Below are 24579 nucleotides of genomic sequence, written 5' to 3'. Positions count from 1 at the left end.
ATACCTGTAAAATAATCAACTTGCGGCTCACTTAGTTAGCTTAATTTCCTACAGGGTGTCCTATTTAAGAGTTCTACTTTTGGTTTTTTTTCTTCTCTAAAATTCTTGATGCTACTGATATGACAACTGCAAATGCTTTTAGTGCCCAATCTGCGCAAAATTAACTATCAGTTGATGATATGTGATTTTTACTTTTCTACATACCATCTCTCGTCATCCTTCTCTGCTTCCCCCATTTCCAAATCCTATCGTCAACTTCTTGTTCTTCTTCAACTTTAACTAGCATCATTGGCAACTCCCGCTTGATCTGTGGTTCTGTTGACTCTATCAGTACCACAAATCGATGTAGTCAAATTGGTTGTGGCGTCAGTGTTGCGTGAGTTTCTTACTAGGCAGGAGTGAGGGGTCATCATACGTTAGAGTGAAGAAGAACGTTTTGTTTAACGTAAAGTGGTGTGAGTTAAATAAAATATCTAAAAATTGCCTTCGTTTGTAGTGTCACGCTGTTCTGATGCGTAATGTGCTCACACTGACATCTGACACTTGTCAAACGTCGATACATACAAGTCACTTACACGATACCTGGAATAGTCGGCGGAAAATTTGGTGGAGGAAACTTTGGCACGGAACTTAGTTTTCTCGTTTTAAAACGGTGACTTAACAGAAAAAAAATTTCTCTTGATAGGTGGGGCGAGCTCTTAAATAGATATAGACGAGCATTCAGTCTAGCTAAAGGGTTAATGAAGAGAACGCACGAAATTGATTGAACTACGTTAGGTTTTATTTCATTTTCCGAGATCTGGAGAAACAAAATTTCTCTAGAAGTCATGCGTTTCAAAGTAGAATACTGTGCATGACCAAAGTGAGTTTACGTCTTCAAGATCTATCTCGGTTTCACCTTTCACTTCATTTGAAGCCGGTTCAAAGGCGTTTTGAGATCGTTTTGTGATGGTACGGTTATAAATAAGTTACTACTGAAATCAGTGATGCTTATGTAACAGCAAAACCGAATTTGGCAGATCCGGACAAAGACTAGTTTAGGGTAGCTCTTCTCTGAAGATTGTGAACAGAAACGATTCCTCTTCACCTACGCCTGTGATTATTACAATTATCTTGAAAAATCTGAAAAAAAAGTTAGAGGCAGCGACCTTGTTTTAAGAGTTTGAATTTGTATCCTTTTAATATGACCTGTGTCCAGGTAGACCCCTGTGTTTAGATACACAAGCTTTAGTAGAGGCACATTAGAAGGAAGCTTAAGACGTACATGAGGATGAAGTTGGGTTCCATTGTTGTTATTATAGTGACAAAATCAGCTTCTAGATTTGCGTTACGGGATAGGAAAAGACTAAGCACCATTATGACCATAGGAATGGTGGGGGACTTGCTAAGCCTGAGCCCTCAGTGAGAACAGTTCACTATAAAAACTCAAACCCGAGCTGTGCTATTTCCTTAATCGCTTTGGGAACCACTTTTTCAACCATGGACCGTGAAAGTATGCACCGAGGACCCCATAACATAGGCCACAGAAAAAAACGAGGCATTCCCCTAGCGCGAGAGCTAATGGACTTCTCTTAAAGCAATGAAGGGAAAAAGATGCTCACACGAGCTTATCACGCACTGCACTGACTTTGGAGTTCTTTATTGACCCTCGTGTGGTCAGTCTGTATGCTTAAGTGTAATTGGCCAATTCTTAAAAGCCTAACATAGACTTAATGTGGGTCCCAATTTTATCAGGCTGTACACCGCTATATAAGATTTAGAAGACCCACTGAGTAACGGCGCCCGCCTTGGTGTGGTGGTAGCGTGCTCGTCACACCAAAAGTCCTGAGTTCAAAAGTGCCTTAAAAGTAACATCATTCTTTTTTTAATGCGGTCGCCCACCGCAGTGGTTCGGGAGATATTTCGAGTGTGTTTCTGCCATTAAAAATTCCAAAGCGAAAATTCAACTGCCTTACAAATGTTATTCGGAGTCGGCATAAAACTTGTACGTCCCGATAAGTTGTAGGAAAATGTTAAAGGTAGCCCTATGAAAATGGCCTCAATCTCCTAGGAGGTGGCGCCAAATTATGATTGCTATTGTTATTTACTCACTGAATCTAAATGTGCGTACCACGAGCAGAGTCATACAGCCTACAAAAAGAACCCTGTCTTACTATAGAAAGTAGTTCCCAGGAAATGTCATGTTCGCAAAGCAAGGTTTGCGCATCGAATGGATTAAGCTTACTTAGGTGATAGCGTAAGCTACAGTGGAGCTTCATGGTCTTCTTTGGATACCCTTTCCCTTAGAATGCATTGTTTGTCAGTTTGCAAAAGAGTCTCTTGATCTATGACTAAAGTCCTCAACAGAGCTGGGGGCATCTCCTAGTGGCCACACTTGAGTCAGTTGTCTATCCTATTCCCAAATTAATATTTTTTTCTTTGGCATGATCAGCGCACAGCGAATTATCACCAGGCCTGAGTTGTCATTAATCGCAGCTTTGAATGACCTCATGTGTCGCATTTCGGAAGCCTTTGGTGTGTCAATAAAATTGCGGGGTACTATATTTTTGGTCTCCACAGCCTATTGAATGTTTCATTATTTTATAACCTACTGCTTGGATTTCAATTACCTTAAGACTTTTCTCTGTCAAGCTACTCCTCATTACATCAATGAACTTCATAACTACTTTCGATTCATCATGACCCCCACGCTGCCTAAAATCGGTACGAAATTGAGTAAATCAAACAACAAATGTGATAACCATTGACTTGTTTTCTAATTGAGTGATTATGTGACCGTACTAATGCCAGTGACTTGAGTGATAGACTGACCAACTGACTGAAGCGTTGATAGATAGGTAGGCTTAAAGCGTTACGCTAGCAACCACCACCCTAAAACCGCGTTTTCCTGTCTACCAGCACAAATCTTTTACATCCTGCAGGACTTAAGTTAGCTGTCTATATGTCACTGCTTCCGAAAATTTCGACACACAAATACTTTTACTTGACAACAGCTATTGTCATGCTCACTCACTGCTTCTGCATTTCAACTGCCGATGACTTGCTGACACCGCTTTTCTTCCGTCATCTTTCCTAAAGTTCTGTACGTGTGGGCGAATTCTCATCATCACTCTTGAGTGGGTGAATAATTTTGAATGTGATGCTGCCACAAACAAATTGGTTGTGCTCGTATTTGTATGTATTTGCAGCACTGCGTATACATGGGTGTGTGCATGTGTGTGTGTGTGTGTGGGTGAACATTACGTCCGCAATCAAAAAGTCAAATTTGCAATTGTGCTTGTTTGTTGTGGCAGGAAATTAAAATCAATCAATCAAAATGGATTTCCGTTTCCTGTCACTGATACAGATGTAGCACGTTGAATGTCTTAGTATGCGGGGTAAGCGAAAATTTTAAAATAAAGTAAGAGTGACATAAAAGATCTGCTTGAAGGATATTGATGAAATGCTGATTTTTGCAATTTGTTGTTGTTGGTTATTTAATAACAGTTGTACTCAGGATCATTGATGTGCCGAAAAGTAACACATATTTTCTCTAAATATGGCTTTCAGTATTAGTTGAATCAATAAGCACCGAACCGGAACTGTGCACTAGGGGAAACCCATGCCCTTGGCGTATACCGCAGCAAACAAAAAGTGGTTTTAGTTGCTTTTACCCAAAAATAATATATAAAGATGGTCACACACCTGTCAGTGTGCCAAGTGCAAAGGATGCTTGCAACGAATGGAGTGTTTAGAGGTAGATTCCAGTAACTGTGGACCACATTTCCAGCTCAACTGGCCGCCCCCATTGCTACTATCGCCCTGTGTTACCCTCCACTTTCCGACACCAGCACACGAGAAGGACAGGGAAAAAAAAAATAATAAAAAACAACAAGGACAGGGAAAAAGACGCATAGTCGCAGTCACGATGTGCAGTGTTTGGAAATAAAGGATATATACATTTGCGCAATCCTGTCTCGGACGATGCCAATTTTCTAGATATTCTGGGTTAAGAAAGGGTACTTCCCCGATGGGTGCTTTTGTTGCACCCTGCTGCTAAGCGACTATCCCTTCAGGTGATGCAAATTTTTAAATCACAAACATCTACAGCCCCTCTGTTACCTGCTGCTCCAGAGGCTATTGCCCTGACGTTAGTGCTCTACTCACTGTCGAAAAACGCATTATTTTAGGAATTTTAAATGCCAATCACAAACTGTGGCATTCCAACCTTCAAGCAGAGAGCATGGGAGAGCATGCGGCTGCTAAAAAAACATTGGTAATGAAGGATTCAGCTTCCTCGTTCTTGTCTTTAACCTGTCTCTGTCCATCTTTGTTGTGCCTGAAAAATGACAAATGGCGAGGGTGGTGCCGTACTAAAGCTTGGAAAACCAGAACCAAGGAGACTAAAATCGTCCGATGTCTGTCCTGTCGCAAATAGCTAAGACACTTGGAGCCGCTCTCTCGTTTCTCGCAAGCTTCCAACTAAAGTGAAACGGTTAAGATGGTTGCCTACATTTCGTTCCATATGACATATACATTTTATAATCATTGCAAAACGGAATCCTGATTGATCAGTTACGAGCTGAATGAAGAGTGCGTAGAAAGATGATTCATATCCATAGAGCATTCATCATATTGCTTGCCGTGGTAGCTTAAACTACCTTCTTCTACCTATGACCAAAATCCTTCGTCTCCTCTCAGCATTTAATTCCAACACCCTCAACAACGTCGCGCTCTTTTCAAAACTAACTTTCGTTTAAATGCGCTGTCAAATCAAAGACGTTGCAAGTTTACGCGCTTGCTGCATTTGGCAGCACTAAAATGACAAGCGTTTTTGTGTCAGCATTATTATTGCTTCATTTGCACCGAAATTCGAAAATTCTTCTATCTCTCTATTCAAATAGAACCAAAGTAGTATGAACTGACAGCTAGCGGTCGCAATTTGTGTGAAATCAAATGTCAACACCAGTCACACGATGATTGCTCATTTACTTGGCAAAGTATCTTCCGTGTGGATGTATTCTTGCCACATTTTCAACATCACGCTCCATACCCCTCATGACATTCTTCTTGCAGTTACATGTCACTTTTGTCTAACTGACTGCTTTAACGCCTGTCAGGCGCAACCGTTAAAGCTACTGCTCGACTTAACTGTAAATATTATATCGAAGTCGATTTCTTAATACCTCCATGGATATTTTTGTAAAAGTGGGCGTTAACTGTTGGCCAATACGAAGTGTTTACTGGTTCGCTGCTTTGCGTTGAAATTTTGTAAAATTCAGTTTTTTTGTTGTTGTTGTATTAAGCTGATAGTTTGTTTGTTTGTCGCTCTGACAACTTGGCACGCGAAATCTGTGTTTGAGTTTTAAGGCGTTGCCAATGTTTATTGAGTTGTCATTTTTAAACAGTGAAACTGAAAATCATGACAGTTGACAGTTGTTATATACCCACATCAATGACAAAGCCAATAAAGTTTGGTCAGTGGAGGATGAGAGTTTATGGGGTTGACTTAGCTCTACTTTTTGGTTTGAATAGAAGAAGCACAATTTAAAGCGAAATTTGAGAAAACCGTGATTGCAAAAATGGATAGGAAATATGAAAATGTATCTAGAAAGAAATTTTGAAAAAGCTTTCCCATAGTGCCATCTATGGTTCTCGAAAGAGTTATAACCCCACATAAAGCTTTCTCATTACAATGCGATTAAGCTCTGAGAGAGGCGAATTTGTTGGTTTTCTCTTAATCACTACTTGCCGATTGCGAAAATAATCCTAAATTTTATATAGCCCGATCAATAATACTCCATTAAACGTTGAATCAGAGTTCAAAGCTCTAAAAAAGTAAAATGGGAGAACTGAGCTTTTATTATAAGATCCCCATACCCAGAGTGCCATCAATTGTTGGTAGTTCATAAAAAAATTCACATTCATCTTCGATTATACCATCTTCTTACATTTTCATCCCAACATCCTTCACTAAAATATGAATTTCTTGAAAGACACCTCAGATTAAAATTGAACCCAAAAATACATACTGCTAAGCATAGCGCCATCTAGTGCAAGCTTTTAGGCATGAGCTTTTGATACAAATATTTTTGGTTTTTTAAATGGCAGTAATTGGCGCGATACATAGCCTGTCAATACGCAGCTTCTCTCGTGAATATATTTTTGCAATAACTTAGCACGAAAGAAGGCTGCCGTTCGGAGAGTTACAATAAAATAGAACAATATGATTACTCTCAAGTAGAAAAATTAGAAAAAAGGAGTATAAACTAGTGTATTCACTGAGATTCCCTAATAATCTGAGCTCATGATGTCTAAAAGGATATCCAGTACAAAAAAACTGCGCTGAACTGATAACAAAGTTTGCCAATTGAATAGGAATGTTGTGTTCAAAGCAGGTCTTCGCGAAGGGCGTGAGTGCCATAGAAACTTAATACATCCTAAACTAGTCTACTCAGAAAACATACTTTAGTGATACTTACTTCTTTTCCCGCTTGCCAGCGCCAGTATCACGAAAGCCTTTTGCAAAGGGGTTGTTGTCGATTTTTAACTGAGTTATCTGTAAAAGAGAAAAGTTCGGGGTAAAGTTTTAAACTTACAAAACTGTCGCTTTCACAAATTTTTATAATGTTTTGTTTATTTTTCAAATTCAAATAAACAATTTTAATATTTAAACCTTTTTTGTTTGTTTTGTGCAAAATTTATTAGTTTTTTTTTTTAATTTTTTTTTATTTATACTACCATTAAAATAAAAATATATTATTTTCCAAGGTTCGATTCGAGCTCTAGGCCAGAACAATATTTTTTTTCTAATGATAATTATTGTTATTTTTAAATTTTTCTATAATTGAAAATTTGTATTTTGTTTTTGGAATAGTAAGTAGAAAATTTCTCAGACAACCTGCGATAGCTGCGTATATAGATCCATTTCGAAGGGTGCTAAGCCTTTGCTTAAGTGACTTAAACTATGAACATGTTTCGTTCGTTAGTTTCATTAGCAATTGACTGTGCTTGTAATTCTCAACTGGTTAGTGAAATATTCTAAAGACATAGTTTAAATTTTGTATCCCAAAGTGGGGTTTTTCAAAGCAAAACAAGGTGGCTGAACCCGCAGCCAATACCTTGGAGCCCCCAGTGCTCGCCCCCAATTAATAAATACAAGGTGTAACAGGTGCATAGCGACCTCCCTCTCTAAAAATAATAACATAACATCCAGTCCACAAAATAACAAATAATATAATAACAAAAAACTATTCGCCCGTCGAATCACCAAAGCTTAGACAGCCTTCATCATCAGTGCGCTTTAGGCACGCTGCGCTAACCATTTAGCTATACAGCGGTGGTTTGTTTGACTGATAAATTGCTACTTCTTACCAACTATATTTATTCAGCGTTGCGCCATCTGTTGTTTTGACAATTCCCAAGTGCTCATGGTTTATTAACAATTGTTTTTGTTTTTATCGGCCTATTGATAAATGATTCAAGGTTCGATTCGAACTCGATATATTTTTATTTTTTTACTCCTATTCATTTTAGCACTTAATTTGTTTTTTTTTTTTTAATTATGGTTTTCTTTTTAATTTTCCTTTTTAAATTAAATTTTTGGTTATTTTAATCTTATTTTTATTTTCTTACTTCTATTCATTTTAATCTTATTTTTATTTTTTTACTATTATTGTCTATTCATTTTACCACTTAATTAGTTTTTTTTTTTATTTATGTTTTTTTCTCAATTTTTCTTTTTTAAATTAAATGTTTGGTAATTTTCCTTAATTTTAAAAATTTCTTATTTTCTCACCTTCTCATTTTGATATGCTGTAACTGCAATAAATTCCGTCTCCTTAAAAACATACGTCCGAAATGTCGAATACGGCAGCTTGAGTATATCATTAGCTCGCACCAAATGGAAACGTGGCTGGTATTTATGCATTGAATTGAGTATCGTCTGGAATTACAAACAAAAGAAAGAAATTGATTAGAGCCTGAAAAATATTTTCAAGTAAAAGAAAATCGTTTTAAAAATGCTACAGCAAGTGTTTGATTATAAGAAACAAAATTGAAAAAAAATATGCCATCAAAAAAATTAAATAAAAATACAAAATTTTTTAATAACTTTTTCATGAAAAGCAACCAACTTTGTGAATTGAAAAATTTATCAACGAATTAATGCAATTTGACAAGTGTTATAAAGTGCCAATTATTTACGTCGAATATATACGGCATATATGTACGTGTACGGTCAAAAGTAGCAAAAACAGAAAACGACATTCACGGAAACCAAATACGCCATAAATAAACACTCCTGTGGGAAGCTTGACTAACTAGAAGTGCCATGAATATGTACAAAATGTTGCCGGAGCTACTTAAGTAGATATTTACCGGCGGTGTATGCGTTGAAACGCCGAATTTATTTACAATTGGCCATATACTAGCCATTTTTAAACTAGTTTGTAGTTATCAATCATAATGATTTAGTTATCCATCAAATTAATTTTTTGTTGTACATTCACGTATGTGAAGAAAATAAAAAGCTAGTGGTAATAAGTTAGTCAAAAACTGGTTACATTGTGCTTGCAAATTTCCTACAGGATCGCACACCTCACATCAACTCACACTCATGTATATCATATCCAAAAACATATGTGGCATTCAAAGACTTGCTGCATGCCACAACTAAATGTTGCATGCAATCAATTGCATTTGTACGTGCATTTATTTCATAGTTACCAATGCGTTTTGTTATTGTTTTGTTTGTTGTGGTGTTAACACTTAAGTGCCAAATTCATTTGGCTACCTGCATAAATCGTCGAGTGGCTTTAAGTTTTGTGGCTATCAAAGTAAATAAAAATTATAGTTAAAAGCAAGTTTGAAGTGATTGCCGATGGGTTGTTGTTGGAAGAGTCGCAAATTGAGTGGGCTAGGGTGTTGGTGATGATGATAGTGCTGGTTTTGGTATTGGTGCTGGTAGAATTACATGCTAGCAATCGCAGTCAGTGTAATGTACGCTTAGGATATGCGAGATGGAGCGTAATGTGAGCGATGCAATTCGAAAAATCGATGAAATATTCAATTTCATGGAAACTGAAAAAAAGTTGATCCATCATCAAAACCAAAGCAATAATTAAAACTTCAGATATTTATTGAAAATATTCATATTGTAATCCAAAAAAAGGACATTTTTTTCTATTCTTTTTATTTTTTTTTACCTATAAGTGACTCTTGTCCCACAGTGCGCACATTTTAAATCTTCGAAAACTTGTTTTTCTCTTTTTGTGTAATAAAAAAATATGTAAACACTTTTTTAACATATTTAGCTTTTTTTAATTTGTTGCCGTCCAAGTAAATTTGTCCCACTGTGTAAAATTGTGAAAATATGTTTGTTATGCATATTGTATTTAAAAAAAAAACAACAAAAATTAGTTTGGCACTATTTTTATTTTTATTTACTTGCAAGTGGCGTTTTGTCCCACTGTACTGCTGTTTTAAATCTTCGAAAGCAGTTTTTTTATACAAAGCCCTTTAAATATCAATGATTTCTTTCGATTACATCGACATTTTTTTTCTATAATTATTTTTTACTCCCAAATACCTCTTGCCCCATTGTACGAAAATCTGTAAACTTTCAATATCTAATTTTTAAGTTGCATATTGTTATTAAATAGGCATAAAACATTAATTTGATTATTACTTTTTGGTTAGCTAGGAGTGACTCTTGCCCCACTGTTCGCTTGTTTTAAATCTACGAAAACAACAGGGTTAAACTTTTTTGTAAATTTGTTTCACTTTCTGACACTTCCTTGACTGTACGCTAAATTATCATATCCGAATATAATTTTTATGGCGATAATATACTTGAAAGAAGCAAGTTTTCTTAAAAACCTAACAATTACACGCAAACCTGAATAGACGGGTTACGGGTGAGAATAAACAAATAAGTAACATGTTTTTTTTTTATTATTTGGTATAACAGCGTCACATACATACATACAAAAGTACAAATTTAGCTGGTATAAGCGTGTTAAAAAACTTATTTGTACGCTTCAAACCTCCACTAGGCCCACTGTGCGCTAATTACAACTCACTTTAAGTATTACAAGACTTGTCATAACTAAATAAGTAAATGTGAGGTGGCAAGTCAAAACAACCTAAGTACGAACGCGCTTTTCATGTCTAATTAGCCGACGTGGTGCATAACTTTGCACCAACAACAAGAAAATAAAACTGCTGCACCCAGTGATAATTCAGCAACGTTTGGTGAACTGTAACGCATGGAGGTCTACATACTTAGTACATTTGTAGATATGTATTTAGCTTGCAGAAAGTCTTGTGCGACCGTACTCATAAGCGAACAAAGAGAATGTCTGCGACAGTACGAGTAGAAAGACAAAGAGAACGTGTTGAACAGTGCCCGTAGGGGACAAAGAGGACGCGTCGAATAGTATCCATGGGTTTATAAATGTGACTAGAAAAAGAATTTGCCCAACATTGCCCATTGGGGTATAAGGTGGATCAGCCCGACACTACCCATTCAGACAGGACGTTCTTAAACAAAAGTGATCACTCCAACCTATATAAAGAGATTAAAACTGGCTTTAGTTCCATTTTTCATTGCGACTCAGCCAGGACTCATTGCATTTTTTGTACGGTAATGATATATATTTTAATGAATTAACTCACTGGCTCATATGGTAGCCATAAATATTTTTTTATTATTTTGTGCAAATTTGATACTTTAACCTTTTACAGCTTGTTGTTACATTTATTGTTGTTGCTGTTTTTTTGCTTTTATTGCATTTGTTGCGGCAGATAAATAACTGATTTTCGCCATTATTTAAGTGATCATGGCAATCATAATAGTTTTTATTATCCAATTGAATGTCAATGCGCAAGCATGAAATTTTATTTGTTGTTATAATTGTCGATTATTTTTTTTTTTTTTTTTTGACTTTCTAGCTGTTGTTGCAGTTATTATTGCATTAATTACCCCAACTGGCTCTAACAACATTTTCAATTCATCATCATTCACAAACAAATAAACAACAACAAACATATTTATTGTAATAAAATAGAAGAAATATTTATGTGACTACGTTTGTGGCAGCGTTGCCATATTTGTATAATTGTTAGCACATTCATGCGTACAAATGTTTTTGTAAAAAAAACAAAACAATTGTTATATGATTGAATGAGTACGCGACTCTTTATAATAATGTTGTAGAAATGTTAGCGAAAAAAAGTTTGCGTTTATTATTACAGTTTATATACAAGGTTGTTTTTTGTTGTAAATTTATGTATTTTCAAATTAAAATTGACATTAAAAGTATGGAAATAAAATTTTGCAAAATGAAATGATTGCCGCTGAGCAAAGTATTCATCATCATTAATTGGCGCTTAACCGCCTAAGCTATTTTGGCCGTTGCATAACACGTGACGCCAGCTCTACCTGTTTGGCGATAACTGTCCCGATTGGGAGCACCGTGTGAAGTCAAGTTTTCCCTCATCTGCCTTGCCTCTTCCAGGTCAGTAGAGATCAGCCCTTCTTCTGCTTTCAAAGATGTGTGCCGACTGAAATACTTTCTTTGCCGGAGCGCCTTCATACACATATGTTTTTATCAGCTGCACTAACGTCATATCTGCGTAAAACTCATACAGCTCATCATTATACCTCTTTGATACTCGCCGTCGGCATCGGACAGGACCATAAGTCTTCCAGAGAACTTTTTTCTCAAACACTCCAAGAGCCATCTCATCTTCTCTCGAGACTGTACATGATTCCCAGCGATACATCCGGACAGGTATGGTGAGCGACTTGTAGAACGTGATTTTTGTTAGACGAGCTGAGACTAGGGTTTCAATTGTTTAGTCAGTCCCAAGCAGCTCTTGTTGGCAAGAGTTATTCTTAGTTTGATTTCTAAGCTGAAATAATTTGTGCTGTTAACGCTGGTTCCCAAATAAACGGCATCTTACACAGTCTCGAATTTATATCCGTAAAGAGTGACGTAGCTGCCAAGGCACGAATGCGCCGTTTCTTACTTGTATGAAAGCAAGTATTTCGTATAGTTCTCATTTACTGCAAGACGGTTTAGTTTTGCTCCTTTGAAGTTTCCCTACTTATTGGCGGGACTGGATCTACATATTTTATGCCGACTCCGAACGGTGTCTGCAAGGCAGATGAATTTTCCCTGAGACGCTTTTCATGGCAGCAATACACTCGGAGTGTTTGCCAAATCACCTCAGAGAAGCGCCCCGATTAGAAAAATTATGTTATTTTGCGCAGAGTTGAACCCGGGAGTGGAAGGCAGAACATGCTACCACCACACCACGGCTGCCGCCGCTTCCACTGACATCTACTAAATTAGTAAGCTACTTTTTGTGCACTGCCGAACTTGATCATATTGTCCTCTAACTGGAAAACGGAACTATCGGACGAGCTTCATAGTCTTCTGGAGATTGAGATTAATAAAGTTCCTTGTTGAACCTTCTCACATGCATATTAATGACGCATTATACCAGACGCTCTCAAACTCTTCCAAGTCCGGACGTGCTATCCCAACTACCATGGATTATGAGAATATGCGCCTTGGTTAAGCGCCACCTTTACTTATTGAGTCCGCGCTCGCCGTGAGTTGAAACATTTATTTATTTATTAGCCTGAGAACCAACTAAAGCTCGAAATTCAGTTATATAAAAAAGTGTTGAGTCGCAATGCACGTCGTCGTTGAAGGTCAGGATAATTGCTGGTTAGTTGTTGAGCGTGCGATTGCGTTGATAGTTTGTTGGCGCCAGGATTGCGTGCACATACAAACTAACCTCACATTACTAATTTGGTACACAAGAAACAACAGCAGCACTACCACCACCACCACCACCATCATCATCACCAGCAAGCAAATCGTGAGTTCAAGAGCTTGTTTACTTACTTACACACAAACACACACACACATTTGACCGATTGCTCATAAGTTAGTTGGTTAGTTGTAGGTTTGTTGTTGTTAATATAGGCAGTTAACAAGTTATGTTTGTGCATACAACATGTTGATGAGTCTTATTCCGTGGCGTCGCAGCGCTCATCATCATTCCTCCGCACGCTCCTCTTTGCCCTTAATCAAGTTAATGCGCTCTTGTGCTGTGCGCATCCTTTGGCAAGTTTGTGTATTTGTTGTGACCTAGCATCTATCTTTATTCAATTGTCTGTCCGTCTTTAGCTTGTTTCGTGTATGATTAACAAGCGTGTTGAGTATTGGGCGGTCCCGACATCTATGCCGAGGATGATGAGGATGGCGTCGAGGTTGTTGTAGTTGTCTCATTCGTTTTGCTGGTTCTAATTTGCCTGGTGATTTATTGAAATCAAATGCCAAACAAGGCGCCAACAACCGTGCAACAACACAAACATACACACACATCGGCGCATGGAGCGTGATGCTGTGCAACTGCAACAACAACAACAACAACATTAACTATATTTGCCATACACGTAATCCCAATATAAGCGACACGTCTTACCAAAAATGGCCTGCTTCGGATTCAGTCTGTCCTGTCCATAACATGAACTGTTTGTTTTTGTAGTTGTGTACACAAATAAGTAAAAACGCTTTTGCAAATTAAGACAAATCGATCAGACTGATGATTAACCTTTGTTGTTAAGAGTTGACTGCTGTTTGTTTTTGGTGTTTCTATTTGTTTTTGCTTTGGCAACACCCTGCAGTCGCTCGCAAGCCTTATTTAGTTAAAGGTTGCTTTGGGATTTAGGTGTTAAGCAATGAGTGGCTTTGAGTTAAGCTGAAGTGTTTTGTGTGTATGTGTAGTAGTTGGTTGAAGCTTTTTATTTTAGAAAAAAGCTGGAACGAAGTAGGAATTGACTGTTTTAAAAAATATAATTGGATGCCTAAGCTCTAACGGCGCAGACGCTGTCCAGTCGGTTGTTCCAATTTCGAACGCCAAAGAGAAAAACAATGAAGAAAGCTTTTAAAAGGATGTTATGTGTATACATTTTTTAAAGTGTTAGAAATTTTATAAAAGCTTTCGTCAATGATTGAAATAAAAGGTGTGAAAAGTTATTAATTCTCAGTCAATGGGTCGAAAGGACCCTCAGAAGTCTAGCACTTAAAATTGTAAAGCATCTAAAAACCCTGCAAAGCTTTAAAGATTTATAAAAGCTCACCTAGTATGTCAAAAAATGTCTCTCACCTTCTTAAAGTATATAAAAGTTTTGAAAACCTTTTATCCCCTTAAATTTAAGTAAAGCTCCCCAAATAAAGCAAATGTAAAATTGCATTAATTGTGAGTCGCCAGCTCTCTACCATTTCGACTTCTAAAAGCTTTTGAATTGTTAACGACCTCTACTCAAATCCGTCACTAGAAAAAGGATAAGCTGAAGAATATTGATCCAACCTTTGAGAAATATTTAGTTCTCAAGTTGATATTCAACATGGTTCTCAAAATATTCTCCAACCTTCGAGAAATGTACATATATCTTCCAAATATCTCGCAGATATCCGACATCATTCTCTAAATATTTTTTCAGCTTTGAGTAATCTAAAATTCTAATTATATATATATAGTATATATCAAACTTCAATCTCCAATCTCAAATTGATATCCAACATCATTCTCCTACACTTGTCAAATTTTTGTTGGAAATAGCGTATAAATGAAGAATCTCAGCATCGGAAAAGAAAGCCGTCGTTTGGAATAGTTATTGGTTTAGTTTATTGACCTCAGTCAAAATCGCTCAGTCAATACGCTTAGGACTTTCAAAAAGAAAAGATGTTGTGGTACAGAGAGGTTCTTCAGAGACCTGCAACTTGTAATTGATTATAAAGATATACCCTTTCCAGAGCAAAAACAAATCGGTTGGGAATAAATCGTGGTTCATTGATTAATCCTGACATTGATTAGGTAATATTATTTCGATGCGCTGCTACCTTTATTTGGATCTATTATGCTTGTCCTTTCAGTTTATTACTGTATGTGGCGACTTTTTATATATTGAAGGACCTTTTCAGGATTTTTACTCCATATAACGTAGGCATTAAGAATCACATGTAGATGGAAGTGTCTCTGCCTTGCCAGAGCAACGCATTCGCAGAGAATGTGAGTTGGCGTTTCATCATTCAGCTCACAAAAGCGACAGAGTTGTGAGTCGTATAAATTTCACCTTACTTTGGTGATATTGTGGACTAAGGTCTCCCATATAGTATCCTGTGAGAGTTCGTATGTCCCCTCTGCTTAGATTAATGAGTTTGGCTCATAATCTCGTTGCTGGGAGTATAAACAATTTGGCCTGTGTTTGCCCTGGGCATTCAATGCAGTGTTATCTGAACTGCCTTGGTTCCCAGATTGTGACTTGCGTGTTTCTTTAGCAAAGGCGCATATAACTATAGTCTATTAACACCTTTCTCTTTGAACCCTTCCTTACAATTACAGAAAGACTAGGCTTTGTATTGAAATTAAGCTGCACTTCATAGGCGAGAGTTGTCGAAGGCTCAATTTTCAGTTCTGTGTGTCGCTTCAGATATTTGTTCAAGAATCTCAAGTTTGACTCGCAGAGGGGAACAGAGCTTGCCCTTAAACAAGGACCAAAAACAGGAAGATAACAGGTCATTGAAAAAAGCCTTGAAATGTCATCTTTAAGATGTTATTATGACCACTTATCAGTTAATATGCATTATATATTTTATATTTTAGAAGCAGTTCTGGCTTAACTTTCGTGAGCACAAACGGCTACAAGAACTTCACTGCAAAGAAGAAAGCTCGAAAGCTAAGCTGAAATTGCAAGTCGCAGGTATTTGATGAACAAGTGAAAGCCTTATACGGAGTATGAGGAAATTCTAAATCTTTGTTTATGGCACCTTCTACTTAGCTCCGCACGTTACCTCCAAAAAAGTCGCTAGCTAAGCAGAACGAAACGAGCATCTATGACCGAATAGCAATGGTATTTGAGCGTCACCTTGTATGTAAGAATATGAACCACAAATAGCCAATGAACACGTAATCCCACCATTAACGCAAACTAACACATGCGTGACGTGTATGTAATCCGCGTGGTAGTCCAAAGGAGAAGCACAACACACTAAGCGTTTCAAGCTAAAGTAAGCTTCAATGAGCAGCACTGGTAGCGTTAATTTATTACACGATTAGTGTAATTTTTTTTCTCTTCTTCTTTATCTTTTTTATTAAGTTTTATTTTTTTCATCCTGGCCCGCCCGCATTCACACGCATTCGCATTGGACCTTCCTACTCTGATATATAGAGACATTCACATTTACCTCATAACAGCAATTTAGCTTTTAGGAATGCCGTTTTTGCACGACGTCTGAGCTTAGCTTCACGGCGGTCCAATGCGGTGTATACAACATCCACACTTACAAACCTGTCTCACCTCCATAATTCAACGCTTTCTCTAAATAATGTCATCGACAGCAACGGTATTGACGCATCAGCAATGCGCGAGCTCGTGCAAATGAAGTGGTGTCGAGCTGAATGTGCGTCGCTTGTGTGTGAGGCGCGAGGCAGGGGTGTAGCTGAGTTTCGGTTATTCGGTGACTAGAAGTCAAGGCATTGCTCTAAACTAGTAAAAGTGAATAGTGCATTTTGCTTTCGAGTTCACACGGACTCCGCATACTTATACATTCACCTTGGAAGTACACCAGACTATCTGGAATTTGTAACCCGTGGTCTCAGTGTTTATCATCAACCAGACTTCCGATATTTCAGATCCTATGCTTATCGAGCACACATGCTTCATTGCACCGCATTCATCTGCGTTCGTATTTGTTCGATCAGAGCACTCTTACCCTTGAGCAATTTCTAAATTTTGCATAGAGCTGCACTCGGCAAGGGCTATACGTTCGCAGCGCGTTGAGAGCGTTAGAATATTCCCGCGGTAGGCATGCCTGTCGAAGCGTCATAAGAACAGAACCCGAGGCAGACTATAATCATAAGGTGCTAGTACTGGATTCATAACCGGCAAAGGACTGCCCACGTCTGCAACACTCCTCTCAGCCTTCGTAAAACAGTAACAACAACGACCAGCTTAATTTTTAAGCATGGACCAAAAAAATGATCTCCGTTGAAGAGAATTTTCTCGGATCTGATAAACGTTTCGACTATTACTGTCTGGAGGGAAATTATTAAGATCATTCTCTGCCAGCCAGATGAATCTATGAGCTTTTGGCTAAAAAAGACTAGTTAGACATTGTAAAATATGGACCGTGGCCTACAAAAAATGGGCACTAAGTTAACCTCTCCTGGCTGAGCTCTGAGTGCTGCACTCTTTCGAGGAAAGAGCTAAGAATTGATAAAACTTCCAGTTCATTCATATCTATGCTACTTGCTGATTCGGCTAAGGATATTTTCCATTAATTTTGGTTCTTTTGGGACCCCTAAAGTTGCATTAATACGTTGTTTTTCAACTTAAATTTCCTTGAACAGAAAAAATGGCAGAGATCGTGAGAAATCCTTCATTGTAAGCGTCTCAGAACTGAAGGATAAACAACCCAGCGAGTGGAGGGGCTCAGTACTTGAGGTGTAAAAAACGCATTCCCGCAAGAGGAAGGGGTACCGGAAGGTGCTGGTACGAGACTCATTACAGCAACAATGATTGCCCACAGCCACAACACTACCTTATACCCGTGAAGTGCTTTTGCAGTTACAACAACAACAAATAAAGAGTAACAGATGCTCCGATTTATAGCATTCGCCATACTTTGGGTCAACTGAAACTAGCATGGGATTTCACCTTCTACTGACTAATAGGTATCGGCTTACTAGTTCGGCAACTCTAGGTTTCTCGCTTTATACGCCATTACGACCCTGACCCACTTTGCTCCCACTTGTCGATGATCCCAACCCCTATTCACCCCATCCTAGATACGCCTCTACCAAAGAGGACGTACCATAAGTGCCTACAGCTCATTTAGAGATGATCTTCACAAGCAATTTATATGTTTTAAAATATTAAAAAAAAAATTTTTTTTCTTGTTTTGCTACAGAAATGTTAATTAGTCAATAGAGCAGACAAACACCCGCTCTTAGTTTAGTGGTTACTTTTTTTTAATCATCTTTTTCTGACCACACTAGTTGCTGTGGCATTTGTTGTTGTTCTTATTTACTTGTTCTTTCATAATGTTACACACAATCACTTTGTGTTGTTTTTTGTTTTTTTTTTTTTTCATATGCTACCGTAACAATCTTTTCCCAATCCCAGCATCAACCGCCGGGCTGCAGCAGCACCAACAGCTCCATCTTCGTTCACAATTCACTCTAAAACTTCGTGTAGCTCTTAATGAATGTGCGATTAAGTGGCTGATAAAAATTACATGCCATAAAAAAATTGTCTCGTATTGATGAAGAATAAATGACAACATTTAATATGGTATTTGTATTTTTTTTTTTTATGAGAGCGGAAGCCTACAGAGCTGGGAACATACGAAATGCCCGTTTTGTGGCATGAGAAAAGAAATAAAAAGAATTTAAGGCTATTGACAAGAATTTCATGCTTCAAAAGTTTGTATATTTGACCTTTGAAGGATTTTGGATGACGAAGCAAGCCAGGAGTTCTACGAAGAATGCATTCTAGGAAGTGTTGCCAACTTGTCAGAGTTACTCCTTGAGTCGTGTTCTCTACAACTGCTACTATCACATTTGCATGAGCAGAACTGATTGACTTCAAAGATTCCTACATTAACAATAAGGGAAGTCTTCTATGTCAGCTAACAGACTATGAGTTTTCAGAAACGAGCTACGAACTATTGGAAATATATCAAACTCGCACAGAGATTTGACGTTTCTGTTGTTACGGAAAAAACCTTGCGTAGCAGAAGTTAGGATATGGAGTAAGAGGGAGAATCGCCGCGGAGTTAGCGAGCGTGGTCAAAATATTAAATGCTATCGACAGTGCACGTTGTCCAAACGACCTTTTGATACAGCCGTCCTTTGCACGCGAAACAGTGATATGAGTGTGACCATCCTAAAACAAAATGCGTTTTCGGCAGGCACAGCAAAACTATTTCTCTAGGCCATTACCAGAGCAAGAAAGTATGGAGCAGTTCCGCTGCAAGGACAAATTGTGAGGGGTCCAAAAAATTAAATCTAAAATCACTGAAATTACAGCCCTTGGTAGGGAAAAATCCCGAATCGCTCCGGTACAGGTACATAGAATCAGCTGCCGTGTGAAGGGAAATCTGTTAATGAATCGTAAGGCCACCTCAGGCGGTTGGTTGACTAAATACCACAGACCCAGAGGCCTTAGAGATCAAAAATATCGTTCCTGAGGCAGACGGGTAAATACCACAAGGTACTAGTAACGGAACGTATCGGATTCATATCCGTTAAAGGACTGCCCACAGTTGCAACACTCACTTAACCCGTCGGAGGTGTTTACAGGGTTACGACAACAACAACGTCAAAGATTCCTGAGCAACCGCTTAACGAGGCTAATTATGACGATTCGATGAAAAGTCGGATGAGTCTGTAGCCTTTACAGAATGAAATACTAACTAAACTAACGAAAGAAAGGAGGTGGGATATATTTAGTTTGTTTGCGGTGTGCTGCGGGTGGTTGGCTCTTGAAACCCACTTTTTTCTAATGCGAATGAAATATGTTGTCTAATGTAGTTACAAAACTCAATTTTCTAGCTCGAGAGCTCTCTATTAACCCTGCATTAGACTTCTTTTCCAGACCATTATCAAAAAATATACGAGAACTGTAATCTCTTCGAGCTTCAAGGTTTTAGTGTGGACTAAAAAATCCAAAACACATACAAAAAATTACGCCAGTGCTTATCGACAACAAAATGGCGCGCTGCAACCATAAACCCAAACAATACAGTACTGCCAAAGTCAGCTTCAATGCAACACAATTAACTTAACAACGGCGTGGTGTTGTCTATGGCGCGCGCGCGGTGTGATTATGAGTCGGGTGTATTACAACAATGGCGTGAACAGCACACCAAAACTGCGGTAAACAAACAGCCAACGAACGACAGACGTGAAAACAAAACTAACAAACTTTCAATGCGCCAGCCAGTCATCTTTAAGTGAGCCAAGAAAGTCGTGGGGCGTGCATAAAGTATAAGACGCCTGGTGTGGTCTAAAGTACAGCTAGCTTTGAGTGCTAGTGTTGGCGCTAGTGTTGGTGCTAGTCCTAGTGTAACTCGCGCCAACGTGAAGGTAAGCGCGTGTGGGGTCCCCAGTTTGTTGTGGCTGTGCCGTAGTCGATTGTGTAAATTATTTTTTTTTTTTAACGAGCGCTTGACCGAATCACTTTTGCAATGGCGCTTGCATGGTACTGTGGGCTGTAAGCTGCGTGTGGCGTGACGTGACCAGCCGACACGATGAATAAAGTGATCAACTTGAATGGATAGGGATTGTTTTTGCTTCGCCTACCAGACAGCAGGATAGTAAAGTGAAAAATGTTTCAAAAGTGAATAGGTGGTGACGTTGATGAAGCGCGCTTCAAACCAGCGGTGCGAAGAGAAAAAGGACAGACTGAAATAAGCAAGGATTCTGTTACGACTGCTTAGCGTTCGGCGCCTAGGCGCGGCTTTTAATTAAACTTGTTTTAGTAGTTTTGTTGTTTTTCTTCTCAATGGCATAACCGCATAACACGCAACGAGAGGCGGAACGCAACGTAACACGGCTTTGTGGTGCTACGCGCTAATCCTCATACGCTAGGCCTAGGTCTTTATGTCCGACTTTTTTTTATTTCAGCTTGTTTTGTAGCTTTTGCCTCAGTGTGGCAAACGCTGCGTGTGCGGCGCGGCATGGAGAAAAAATTATGATAATTAAAAACACAGCGAAGCCCCAAATGAGCTTGAAAAGTATAAAAGTGTTTTTGATTACGAGAATGTTTTTTTCTCGTCATATAGCTTTTCAGACTTACACATGCACTTGCACCACTATAACATATTGCCCTCTGCAAAAGTGGACGACAGCGCGTAGTGCGGCGCCCGGTTTATATTTGGTAGTCGACGGTTAGCAATCGATTTTTATATGAGCGCTGTAAACTTGTCGCGCATGCTGTGCGGTCTTTTGATAAAAACAACAACAACTTATTAAGCTACCATGCCAACATGAGAAGTTATTATCATACCCCAACAACAACAACAACAACGCTTAAGTCAAACACTATTCAGGCAGCCAAATCCACATGTGCGCTTGTCGCCACTGCAAAGCGTTTCATTTCATTTTCACTGTAGGCAATTAAAAACCCAAAGCCAGTTCAACTTTAGCCATTTCTTTCTCAGCCTTTTAAGGCGCTCAATCGCAGATACAGCTATTAACGTATCAAATCAATATTTTATGTTTTAACCGCGCTGCACCCGCTGCTGGTGCTGCTGTGGAGCGACCGTGTGACTAAATTGAGTGCGCGTTGTCGTATATATTCATTGTCATATATTATTTCTTTGTATTAAGGTATTAAAAGCAATAAATGCGTCGACAACACCATCAACGCGCGCTCGGTGTGCGCGGTAAATCGCTTGGGTGGTCTGCAGCGTTAGCGTGGTGCAACGGGTAAGAGAGGATCTTGACAGAAAAAAACACCGAAAATTGAGTAAAAATGTAAAGACATTTTACTGGATGAACTGAAAATGGCTGGTCTTTGTCATACAGCTAGCTTTACGTCGTATAAGCGAGTAGTATTCTAATGCCTATATGGTGCACTCAGGTGCATAAATAAGCGTGGTGACTTAGTGCACTCACAAGTCAGAAGCATTCGCTTGAAAGCTTCACTCAACTACTCCAATCTTGTTTTCTTCATTTCGGACAGGCTAATGAGGTATTGTAGCTCAAGTACTTTTTGATTCTATTCACTTATAATTCACAAGAATGTTGAAAATTCGATCAAGATTAAAAAGCTGAGGCTACCAGCTCAAGAGTATGTAAGGGGCCTATAGCGAAAATTTCAACTTTGGATAGTTTTCGCTGAACAGCTCTACGCTGGCTAGCTCAAGGCTTAGTAAAGACAACTCCGTTTACCCATTATGAGCCCTAAGTAAGCGCTAAAATAAAAAAAAAAACCCACATTAGAGATCAGCAATTCGGTTGGGAGAACGACAAGGTTCAACATGGTCATATCAAATCGTTTCCGAGATAGTCGGCCTAGTACCGTAATGATGCTTTTTTTCAGAGTGTACCGGAACAATATCCGGCAAAGGACCATCAACAGCGGGGAAACTCTTTATCGCTACAAGAAAAAGAAGAGGAGGGATCACGGAGAAGCTGCAATTTACCGCAATATGAGCTGTATGAACAGGGCAGACAATTTGACCCTTAAATTCTAGAGTATCGAATGCTACATAACGCAGAGGGACTTATTCAGAACTTCTTCAGGTGTGTTCCATTTGAAATCTATTTAAAAATAATTTGAAATCATTTTAGTAATTTATAAAAGGGGTTCGCGGTACGTTGAACCAACGCGACAATAACTTCAGATTAGCCGTAATCCGATTTGAATAAAAATTACTTTACAGCTGGATTTTCTTAGGTTTATATGGAAATCCCTTAATTGGAAATTGACTGCAGAGCGTGGATAAAATCAGTAATGAGCTATTTGTTGATCGACTAAATCCCAAGCAGTACTTTTGGATACACTCCAAAGCAGCTCATGACTAATCATCATTAATTTTTGCTTTTATTGAAGCGTAAGAGTTTCCTATTGAATTTGAAAGATTGTGGATTGCAATCGAAAAATTTCAGATTAGTTTGGAATTAGTTGTTGTTCGACTAAATCTCAAACAGCAAATTTTGGAAATATTTTAAAAGACTAATCATGCCAGTTTTGAATTAAAGCGAAAAAGTTTTACAAAAGTATTGCAATCGGAACTAGTTATAAGCTTGTTTGAAAAAATTTTGTTTCGAAGCTGATTCGAAAATAGTTTTCAATGACTTGAGTAGTAGACAATCATTGATTTATGAATCGACAAAAGTATATTTATATGAGTTAACCGGGGATTGCCCGTATCGCTTTAAATGTATGAAAACATTTATTTCAAGCAATTTTTAATTTTATAATTTATTTAATAATTTGGGAAAAATTTAAACAACGTGACATCAGGACGGACAAGCCGACAGCTGTCCCGATTATACCTTGTAAATCTATTCAAAGCCTTTTCTCCCGGGAGTGGGAGTCGAACCCGCACTTCTACGATAGTTGAAATGGTTATAAACGCATTCAGCTACGTCATGCCTTAGTTGTTGTAAAGTTTTTTCCCAATTGCCTTCTTCGCATATATTATCTTCCCACTCCCGGGAGAAAAGGCTTTGAAGAGATTTACAAGGTATAATCGAAACAGCTGTCGCCTTGTCCATCCTGATGTGACGTTGTTTAAATTTTTCCCAAATTATTAAATAAATTATAAAATTAAAAATTGCTTGAAATAAATGTTTTCATACATTTAAAGCGATACGGGCAATCCCGGGTAAATCACATAAGTAGACAACATTTGGTTAATTCGTTGTAGTTCTATAAATAGAACAAAAACAACAACAAATACCAAGTTTCTCTGAAAACCGCCTTACAAACAGGCATAACTTCAACACATAACTACATACGAATTACGTAATGTGTGGAAGATAATATATGCGAAGAAAGCAATTGGGAAAAAACTTTACAACAACTAAGGCATGACGTAGCTGAATGCGTTTATAACCATTTCAACTATCGTAGGAGTGCGGGTTCGACTCCCACTCCCGGGAGAAAAGGCTTTGAAGAGATTTACAGGTATAATCGAAACAGCTGTCGCCTTGTCCGTCCTGATGTCCTGACGTTGTTTAAATTTTTCCCAAATTATTAAATAAAAGTATATTTAGTTGGGTTAAGTTTAGCATTATGTTGAAGTACGTGATAAATTTTACATTAGTTTTCAACTAGTCATAGATGGACTCGTGAGCATTGGCAATCAGAGTGTATTTGGAGGTTTCTCGAAAATATACAATTTCGAACTTTGAAATGACATATTGATATGGAAGCTTCGCAGAAAATTTAATCAAATCGAGACAAATTTTTATTAGCCAGCGACTGATAAGATAATAAAATTAGAATTTATTGCAAGTTAGTTCAGGACTAATGAAAAATAGATTCGTTAATTTATAAAAATCAGTTTCGAATTTTAAGGCAATGCGGGACAAGATGTAGTGAGTATTTATTAAAGACCAAGACTCAGCGGTTAAGAAAAGTCCCCCCACATGAAATTAATTTCAAATAACTTCGACATAGCCATAGATTGATTTTTGAATAAAACAATTTAGATCTTATTAGAAGTTATTCTAGCTCAATTCAAGGATGACTATTCTCGGAAGTGGCAATATTGTAACGATAAGCAGTTTAGGACTAGTTATAGACTAATCATAGATTTGAGAACTCAAAAATTAAATATAATTAGAACTTATTCTTATTTATTACCGGTTTATTCAATGGTTTACTTTAAAATATATTACAAAGTTCATTTGGAAACATTCTAAAATCTTGAAATTTGGTATCGATGCGCAGGGTAAGATTAGTTGTAGACTAGTCGCAGATTTAAGCGTACAATCACTAATAAAGATCGGGACTTATTGCAGTTCATTCCAGGTTTCATAAATGAATGATTCGAAAGT

At 38.0% G+C, this 24579-nt stretch overlaps 1 protein-coding gene across 7 annotated transcripts in view; it reads right to left on the bottom strand.

Annotated features, from left to right (window-relative positions):
• Window positions 1–24579, bottom strand: part of bi (T-box transcription factor bifid) — a 481645-nt gene that overhangs the window by 33233 nt on the left and 423833 nt on the right. For all 7 annotated transcript variants that reach the window (XM_067780328.1, XM_067780331.1, XM_067780330.1 and 4 more), the window contains 2 exons: window positions 7778–7924; window positions 6462–6538 (listed from right to left, as the gene is read on the bottom strand). In XM_067780328.1, coding sequence (XP_067636429.1) covers window positions 6462–6538; window positions 7778–7924 — 224 coding nt within the window. The remainder of the gene's footprint in view (window positions 1–6461; window positions 6539–7777; window positions 7925–24579) is intronic.

Source organism: Eurosta solidaginis, chromosome 4 (assembly GCF_040869045.1).
Source record: "Eurosta solidaginis isolate ZX-2024a chromosome 4, ASM4086904v1, whole genome shotgun sequence".
Lineage (NCBI taxonomy): Eukaryota > Metazoa > Arthropoda > Insecta > Diptera > Tephritidae > Eurosta > Eurosta solidaginis.
Note: the sequence above shows the minus strand (reverse complement) of the source record. Positions and strands in the feature narration are given on the sequence as shown.